This window comes from Talpa europaea (assembly GCF_964194135.1).
Source record: "Talpa europaea genome assembly, chromosome: 3".
NCBI classification, from domain to species: Eukaryota; Metazoa; Chordata; class Mammalia; order Eulipotyphla; family Talpidae; genus Talpa; species Talpa europaea.
The window spans coordinates 40,879,065-40,889,384 of NC_140069.1; the positions used below are offsets into that span (position 1 = coordinate 40,879,065).

Here is a 10,320-nt window from a genome sequence, read left to right on the forward strand (position 1 = left end):
TATCATGAAATCAGGCAACTTTCTATGACTTTGTTTTCAGGCTTTTGTTGAGTAACTTTAATGAAGTTTTAGGTTTCACAATCCCCATTTAACCTAGTATTTTCTACCTGCTTCCAGGCAACTAGAATTAGAAGGAGAAAACCCACAAAGAGAAGAGAAAAAGTTTTATATTCAGATAAATAGTTGTAATAACACCAACACAATGGAGCTTTGCTTTAAATGTAACTAGGCAGTAAAATAAGTGAATGATAGATTACTCAGATTTTGCCCAGGTTTGTTTTATTTCCCAGTTTTCAGATAAGAAGGATGGAGAATTTGAAGAAAGGGAAAGGTTGTAGATAGAGGAATCTGAGGGTGAAAAAATTTACGTTCATTAACATGTTTGACTTAGGCAGCATATATTGTGAATTAAATATTTGGCTAGATGATTATAAAGATAGCATAGGTTTCATAAGCTTTTTGTTTTAATGTTTGTTTTGTTTTTGTCATTTTAAACAAATGAATTTCCCTGGAATTTAACTGAGTTTCCTATTGTCAAAATTGGTATAACGTATCTTATTTTTCTTAATGGGGTACACAGAAGTACAGTTTATGAGATATATAATCTTATATTTGAAAGATTAACCAAAACAAGCTAAATTTTTAAAACTGTAAAACTGTCTAATAAAAATTGCTTTCATAATTTTTGAGGAGCAAATATTATTATGATCTAAAATACTTAATACAAACTCTCACTGTTGGCATTTAACACAGATGATACGAGACATAAAGAGTCTGCTAAAATGGTTATGTGTTCAGAGACTACTAGCCCTATCAACTCAATGGACAGTTGTACTGAGCTGGCTGTTTTCTTCTTTGGGAAGTATACAAGTATATGAATATGTGGGTTAAAGTCCTAAAAGCCTGGATTTTTCCTTATTTCTGGCAGGAATATGACCTAAATTTTGTCCGTTGAAAATGTCCTTGTCCCTAGCTATGAATAGGGAATATTGTTACAAGGAAGGAATAAGAGATTAGAATTAGTGCCAGTGGCCTTCCATTGCCTCACTGTGTCAGGACTGCCCAGCGGTAGCCACCACTTAACTAGGCTTTGTACTTTTGGCCTTGCTTCTACAATAGCTACATGCTTTCGCAAACTATTTGGTAACCATTCAGGAAATGTTTTTTCTACTTAAGGGCACAAAAACAAGTTTCAGTTCTTGTATGACTTATATAATCACTCTTTAGAGTGGTAGGACAACTATTAGCAGTGTGTATCCATACACTGCAAGGGCAATTTATGGGCTCTGCATTTCCTGAGTAATAATAAGGACCCACCTACAAAGCTCCAGGAGGTCAGAGACCTCATCTGGTTAATTATTGTAGTATACCAATTCTTCGCTTAGTGTCCCAGCAAACATATGCAATAAATATGTATTGGATTTTGGACATGAATGCACTAACGTAACAGCCACTATATGACTTCTCAAATCCTTTAGATTTTTGGATCCTGATTGCTTTTAGTGTAGATTTTCCTTAGGAAGGAAGAGAACTCAAAAATTATGACACTAAGTTTTTAAATTCAGATTAATAGGAGGTTGGATTTTCACTAGCAAAAATGAGGAAGTCAGGAGGAAAGAGGTAAGGTTTCTACTGTGGTAAATTGAACCTATGAAATGCTATGGCTTTCACATTTTCATAACTACAGGTTGAACAGGTTGTGTCACTCATTAGATAACTTTGTATTTGTTTGAAAAGCACAATGGTCCCTCCTACTGGACTTTGAGCTAGCTCAACTTTTACCTAACAACCTCAGATTATTACTGGAATACCTCTATGAAGAATATTCTCCAGTTTTCTTTAGAGATTTTGGCATATGTGATTGATTTAAGCTTCCGAGATGGCTGGAAAACTTTTTACTGCTCTGCTTTTGTTTTTTGTGAGTCTGGGAGAAGGAAGGAAATCATTTCTCCGTGTTCTGAATATAGAAAAGACAGGAATACTATTTTTCACAAAGACTGAAGAATCCGTCATCGTAAGGTCAACTTACAAAGATAAACAGCCCAACTCCAGCTATCTATCTGTGCAATTAGATGATCTGAATATCCTGCAAGTGGTAAATGTGACCAAGACCTTATCGGATGATACAAACTTTACAATAAATCTGGTGACAGATGAAGATGGAGAGACAAATTTGACTATTCAACTATGGGATTCTGAAGGTAGGCAAGAAAGACTCATTGAAGAAATAAAGAATATCAAAGTCAAAGTGCTCAAACAAAGAAAAGATAATCTTTTCCAGGCATCAATGCACATCAACAGGAATATCCTAATGCTTATTCTGCCCGTGGTACTGTTAAACAAATGTGCATTTGGTTGCAAGATTGAACTGCAGGTGTTTCAGACAGTTTTGAAGAGACCTTTGCCAGTAATTCTTGGGGCAGTTACACAGTTTCTTCTTATGCCATTTTTTGGATTTCTTTTGACTCAGATTTTGGCATTGCCTGAGGCACAAGCATTTGGATTTGTACTAACCTGTACATGCCCAGGAGGGGGTGGAGGCTATCTCTTTGCTCTGCTTCTAGAGGGAGATATCACTTTGGCCATTTTGATGACTTGCACATCAACATTGTTGGCCCTGATAATGATGCCTACCAATTCTTATATATATAGTAGGATGTTAGGGTTATCGGGTATATATTATATTCCTGTTTTTAAAATTATGTCAACACTTCTTTTCATTCTTTTCCCTATATCAATTGGAATAGTCATCAAACGTAGAATACCTGAAAAAGCAATCTTCCTGGAGAGAATAATTCGACCTCTGAGTTTTATTTTAATGTCTGTAGGCATTTATTTGACTTTTAGAATGGGACTAATGTTTGTAAAAACAGTTAACCTAGAGATGCTACTATTAGGTGCCTTAGTTCCTGCTTTGGGTCTGTTGTTTGGGTATTCCTTTGCTAAAATGTCTATGCTGCCTCTTCCTGTTTGTAAAACTGTTGCTATAGAAAGTGGTGTACTCAATAGTTTCTTAGCCTTTGCCATAATTCAGCTCTCTTTTTCACAATCTAAGGCAGCCTTGGCTTCTGTGGCTCCTTTTACAGTGGCTATGTGTTCTGGATGTGAAATGTTACTGATCCTTTTGGTCTACAAGGCTAAAAAAAAAATGTATCTTTATCATAGAAGATAAAAGAAAAAAAATTCCTTTGGTCTAACAAAGCATTACTGAACTCCTACTTTGGGTAAGGGATTGTGAGAGATCAAATAATATCTAAAATGATGCCTGTTCTCATCCTACTTATGATCTTCTTTAAAACTTGACATTAAGGGGGAAATTTTATATATAAAACCATGTGTTAAATTCCCAAAGAGTAGAACAGACTATCCAAGAGTTCAGGGAGGATGATCACTTTTTATAAACATTTGGAAATACTTGATAGAGTTGAATTTGAATGTTTTGTTTCATTATGGTCTCTTAAATGGCAAAAGCCCCTGTGTTGGTTATGATATATCCTAAGTATTTATAGAAGGAATATCAAAATAATATTTATTAAATGCTTACATAGTTCATGAAGATGTGAATTCCTATTTGGTTTTCTTACTGGTTTCGTAGAATCAACTGGTCTTAAAATAAATGTATCTTCTCTGGCCATAGCTGTGCTGCTGCTTATCTTCCCCATTTGCCCGTCAAGCACAGGGTTCCCTTTCTTCATCTTTCTTCCCTGTTTTTTATATTCAGGAAATTTCTTGTAATATCTTTTTTATCAGTCTCTTTTCCATTCTAATTACTATCACTTTTGTTCTGTGCCCTAATGCTTCTTCCCTAATCCTTTGTTAAACTGACTTTTGGCCTCCATGCACCCTCCAGTTTCTATCAGGTTAATTTTCTTACATTCTAAATTTCATCATGTATTTTCCATGCTATAAAACTTTTTTATCTTTTGAATAAAGTCTGTATACTTAATGAGGTATTTATTGTGCTCAATAGCTGACTTCACTCTAGCTTGCCAGTTTCATCTCTTCTCCCTCTTCTTTACAGATAGCCTTTACTCCAGCCAAACAGGATGACTTGATAGCTCATGAATATGACTTTGTTCTTGCAATACACCTCATCTCTGTCTAAATTTTAAACACTCTTACAGACCTGGCTTAAATATCACCCTTGTCATGAAGCTTTTGCTATACCCTTTGCTACCTGGAAGCAAAAACTTCTCTAAATCCTCATCACAATTTTTTATACTCAGTACTTAGCCTTGACAGCTGTTTGTGTTCCTGTTTTGTCCTTTCTATTCTGCGTAAATTCTTGAGCGTTAGAATCAGAACCATAATATATAGACAATAATATAATATCACCAATATTCATTTTGATATTCCCCATCATGTCCACCTCATTTCCTATGTGCTTACTTAAATAAAGCTGAAGCACAGACTAGGACCTGAATGAATAATGTACATATTTTTATAGCACTTTTCAATTTTCAATGATAATTTTTAGAATCTAGTTCCAACTTGCATTCTTCCCCAAAGAATGTGGGAATCAAGAATGGGAAAATGTTACTCTAAATAATCCTGTTCCCCCATTCCCTACCCCTGTAGTTACAGTACTTATTCTCTCTATAGCCCAGTTTCCTCATGTAAAAAAAAAAAAAATGGAGATAATAGTGTGAATTCGATCGGGCTATCATAGGATTAAGTGAGAGCATACATACAATGTACTTAGAAACGTCCCTGGGACATAGTACATGGTCTGTAAGTGTTAGCTGCTATCATTTTTTTTTAATCAAAATTTAAACTTTTGAATCTGATAGATCTGCCATTGATGTGAAATATCAATCTGATAACTCTATGGAGGGGAAAACATTTTTTGTATAGTGTTATTTACCATTTACACATAGTATTAGAATTTTTGTTTACTTTGCCAGCTGATAAAACAATCAAATTTCTTTTTTCTCTAATTTCACTAAATCTAGTATATGAATACCAAGATTTTTAAAAGATCTGGATTGGCATGGTGGTAGATAGCTGTTACTCGTTTTATAAAATTATAATTGCCTACATGGAATATTTTGCTACTGACTTCTTTACATAGGTATCTGTTTGGAAATTTATAGTATAATTAAGCTTGCACAAATTAAACTTACTAAGATTTTGACAAACATTTCACTTATTGGAATACAAGAAACTGCCTTTTTTTGCACCTTATCATTAACTTTGTGACCTGAGCAAAATACTTCTCTGTACTTCAGTTTCAAATCTGTACGATGAAGAGATTCAGCTGAGGCTTAAAATCTTACTCAACTGCCTAAGTCTCTGGTTCTGGTATAAACTCTAGGACCTAGCATGGTGATGGGGTAAGGAAGGAAGGTTCAGGTTGATGAGCATAACCACTTAGAGTTGCTGCTTTCTAATTAAGACAACAACTGAAATATAAACTTGAGGTTGGGGACTCCATATTCTTTGAATTCCCTACAGTTGTTTGTACAATGCCCTGAACAGAGTAGGTACTTAGGAACATTTATCAAATTACTCAGCAATACCTATAAAGGTCAAAATCATATACTCAAGTCAGACTATTTCTGTGTCAATTCCAGTGCTGTTACTAGTTGGGTGACATTGGTCAAGTTACTTAACCTCTCCATCTAAATACATGCGGGAAGTGGGGATAATGACAGTATCTGCTTCATGGTATTGTTATAAGGATTAAATCAGTTAATATGAGTAAGATCCTCACAACAATGAAGTATAGTAAACTCAACTGTCATTCTGTGCAGATTTGAATGATTTTACAACTTAAAAGTGGCAGCTGTGAAAGTGCATGAATGGAACTTGGAATATATTATTATTATATATTATTATATATTCCCTACAGTAAATCCTCAATACCAATAAGTTCCTGAAAACTTGGACTGTAAGCTATAAGAAAACCAGGTCCTGGAAAAATGTTATTTCCTTCAACATCAGCTGGGATTCTTTTTTCCACATAAACATTTAAGGAAACAATATGGAATGAAACAACATTATTTGAGTACCTGCTATATTGTGGAATACTTTTAGATAGTAAAATTTTTAAATTGAATGAAAAAAATTTTAAACTTTTCTAACTTGAATGAAAATGAAGTTACTCAAATTAAGAAGAAGCATAAAGCAGACAGTCTCATTGGTTGAGTTCATGTCAACTATTCTACACAGCTATGATTAGTTAGAAAAAGATCCAGAGGCAGAGGGGTAAGCTATTTTCTTTTTAAGTTCCTTTTCAACACTTAAGAAAGATGATTGTAATGAAGGGATTAGAGCAGGGTATCCCAAAATATGCCACCTTGGCATGTGGATTATTTTGAGTCCAAGGCAATCAAGACACAAGAGGCTAAAGAAAAACTTACCTCTCACTTAACTACCTGAAGAATTTAGATATGGGACTAGGGCTAGAAAAGACAGTGATTAAAAGAAACAACTTTTTATCTGAATGACCTATCTATATATAGGGTAACAGCTAATTGCCAAACATCTACTCCTTACCTTCCCATGAATTACTCTCCTCCCCTTTTAAAGCCCTATGCTCCTAATCCACTCCTTAGTTAAAGATGGTATATAATCCTGTTCCTTTTCTGCTTGTATTTGGAACTCATCTTTTAGGTCCCCATATAGACAAAATTAATTTTTTTTCTCCTGTAAATGTCATATGTCAATTTTATTATTAACTCACCAAAGAATCTAGGAGAGTAGAAGGAAGCTTCTTCCTCCTCTATACTATACCTTGTCCCAAGAATAAAAATTCTATCTGCAATTCCAATCTATTGTATCAAAACAAAATCTTGTTAGGTATTCTGAGATTCTTGCCCTGAAAGAATCTCTGCACATTGTATATGTAAATTTTTACCATTTATAACCAAAGTTCATTAAGCAACCATTAATTAAGAAAGTCTTCATATGTGGGTTCTGGATTTTTTTTTTTTAGTGAGTTACCATTTAAAAGAAGCCATCTCCAGAGACTAAGAGACCCCAAATCTCAAGATAACCAGACTTGCTATCTAAGGAATCACCAGGGTTTTCCCTCTTTATTATGCAAATACAGGACAATTGACCACTTTGGGAATTGATGACCTGGCAATTTTTTGTTTTGACAAAAGCCATCATCCTTCTCCAGAATCTCTTCCCTATTCACTCTGGTGCCCGGGGAAGTGTTAAGGGCATTGTGTCTTACCTCCACTTTGAGGTTCTGCATAATTAGAATGACTCATATATAGAACTTTAGCTGATAGCAAAGGGTATCAAAGTTTTCCCAAGAGATAACTAACCATTAGGGGAGTCTAGAAAATGACCTGGACATCATTCCAGAGAGCAGATTTTGTCCTGGTAATGCCCCCTCCAGACCTGTCAACCACCATAGCATAACAGATAAACTTTGGGATTGGAAAAAAGGCTACAGCTGTGACTCGCTTTAAAAATTACCCCATTTTGAAGCCAACAGCACTGTACCTGGTGCTGAGTCTCTCCAACCATCTGAACCACTCATAGCACTGGACAAAAATCTGGATTGTGTGGCACCAGTGTGGAACATTGCCAAAACTGGTTTCAGCACTGGGACACCTTGACACTAGAAGATTCTTCATCTCACTTTCAGTCAGCATATAGAAGTTGAATGACCTCTGGACTGGAAAGAAACCCTGAGTTACTTGAGGTAGGGCATAAGGCCCTTAGAAAAAGACATTGAACTTCCTTCTCATTTGGTTTTGTTTTGAAGGAAAATGATATTTGATCTCTCTTATTTCACAATGCTTACACGGATTTCAGCATCTTTGCCAAGTCAGTGGGATCATGTTCATTTAAATGAGGTTTAAAGAGGACTGATGGCATTTCTTCAAATGCCTGGAAAATTTTGTTTACAAATCAACACTTGTCATTGTACAGTTGGTAAGCTTTTTCTTTTAAGATGATCAGCAATGAAGAAACAAAAAGCTGATTTTCGAGGCTCTTTTAATCATGAAATATCATTTACCAGACACACGCAGATGTTCACATCAGATTTAAGGCATTGTGCTTTAGAAGTTTGAAGACAAAGTTCTGATTCTGTGGTCTGAGAATTGACCCCACAATTCATGAACTCTTCTCATTTGCAACACGTTGGTGACAACATTGTGTCTTTTGATCAAACTAAGGGAAGCAATCACCAAAAAATCAAGGAACTGAATAACCCACTTTCCTAGTCCTACTGTGGCAAGGACAGCTTTATATCTGTACAATGGTTTTTGCATTCTAATAGTAAGTCTATATAACCATGATGTCAGACTTGTTATTTCAAGAAGAGGATGCACTCCAAGGACCGCATACTAATCCTCGTGTCTCATATAATACAACCTCGTGCCATAGATTCCCTGAGTGTGGTCTTGAGTCAGTGTGTCCACTCATTATTCTTGCTGCCTGACCTGAGGACAAATTTCTCTGAGCCTTAGTTTCTTTACACGTGTAATGAAACTAATCATGCCTTCCTAACAAAAGGTTTGCAACGTTTAAGTAAAATAATACATATAAAAACAATTGCCCAAAGCAGGGTAAATGATGGATAATTGGTAGCCGAATGAATTACTTAGAACAGGGAGAGTTGGTTCTGGCCATCATTTATCTACCTATTTATTTCAGCATAGGTTTGTTATAATATATAGTAAATAGCAAATAAAAGTTGCAAAATCAAAGTAGTGCCTGAGTAGTGCACCTCCAATTTGTTTGAGACCAGTGTGGAATAAATGAGAGAAAGGAAAACGGGAAAGCAGGAGGATAAGAAATGGGTGAGGAAAGGAATTTAAAATTTTACGGAAGAAAGTGAAGGCAGGAGAAAAGCATCCCAGACCTGAAAGAGGAGGCCAGAATCCGGCGGAGCAAGACCGGGCGGGACAGGGCGGGAGCCCCCTCCCGTGCACACCTCCGGGCGGCTTGGGGGCGGAGCCTCGAGGTAGTCACGCCCCAGTGGGCAGGTTCGTAGGGCGGGACTTCCTGTTGGGCTATTTCTCCTCTGGCTCCGGAAGAACCGAGCCACGGATCCCCCCGGTATCCTAGCGAACCTGACGCCTTCCAGCCCAAGGTGAGATCTGCATTCTGCAAGCCCACATCGGCCTTGGGGCGGGCTCGGCGTGTGCAGCGGGCCAGGGCAGCGCGGGGCGACCCCTCCCTATTCGCTGCCTGAGTGGGGTGGGCGCGGTCGGAGGTGGGGGGGTCGGTGCGCGCGGTAGGAAGTGGGGGAGTTGGTACCCAGGGACTGAGGCCGCGGCCGGGGCCCTTCCTTCCTGCGGGCGTAGCCTGATCCACCGCCGCTTAGTGACACCAGAAATAGTCTCCACTCTAGGTAGCGGTTTCGCCTACGCGATCTCACTGAACCCTTGTGACTACTTAAGTAAAATAATGACCCCCCTTTTCATTTTACTGATTCCGAATGTCAGGGAAACTTGGCCTCTTCCCAGAGTCGCGTATTGGGTAAATGATGGAGCAGCGCCCCTAATTCCCTGTTGTCCATAGTCGCACTGCTGGGGACAGGTGCCAGACGAAGGGGAAAGTGGCCTGGCTCCCACGCCCAGGAAGGCTGTGATCAAGACAGAAATCATTGGAAATGTTTTGGGTTTTTTTTTATGTCTTTGAGTAAATGAAGTTGAATAAAATAGGTCCCTTCCATCAAGAAATAAACACATATGGGTTGAGAAAATACGGCATGCGCACAGATCACCAAGATGTAAAGAAGGTACTCCTGAGTGCCCTAAGAATGAGGTACAAAGTTTTAATGACTTTTCCAGGGAAAAGTCCCATCCAGGGATATCCTGGCCTTCCCAATGCGTCTTCCCTTCTAAGGAATGTTAATCAGACTCAGGATTCAGTTTCTGCCTTCTTAGATGACTTAGGGGTTTATATCTGCAGGACATACCACTTCTCCAAAGTCAGGATCATATATTCAACTTCTTGTAGATACCATCTTCTGTTGGTATCACAAAGACCCCTCATTCTCATTTGGTTCAACTCTTAAAGTAAACTTCATGTCTCCAAGTCCCAAACTTGACTCTTTTCTGTTGCTCTGTTTCAGTAAATCATCCATATCCATTCAGTTGCTATAGTGTAAATCTGAGCAGCATTAAATTCTTCCTCTCTTTCGCATATCCCATATCCAGTCTGTTACGAAGACGCCCAATAATACCTCCCAAAGTAAATATCTCTTCTCTTGATTTTCTCAACTTGTTTACCTAACACCCCCTCCCTATCCACCTCTTTCCCACATCTCCAAAAGCGCTTATTTCCTTTCATGTTCAAGCCAACCATCAGGTCTCCTTTGGACGTCTGCATCTAAAATCTAAATCTCCT

General features: G+C 37.7%; 1 protein-coding gene across 1 annotated transcript; it reads left to right on the forward strand.

Annotated features, from left to right (window-relative positions):
* Nucleotides 1-1,879: 1,879 nt before the first annotated feature.
* Nucleotides 1,880-3,172, forward strand: SLC10A5 (solute carrier family 10 member 5; the record flags this gene model as incomplete). The annotated part of the gene is made up of 1 exon (XM_084229640.1): nt 1,880-3,172. One exon carries the CDS (start codon nt 1,880-1,882, stop codon nt 3,170-3,172), a length of 1,293 nt encoding a protein of 430 aa, XP_084085766.1.
* Nucleotides 3,173-10,320: the final 7,148 nt, after the last annotated feature.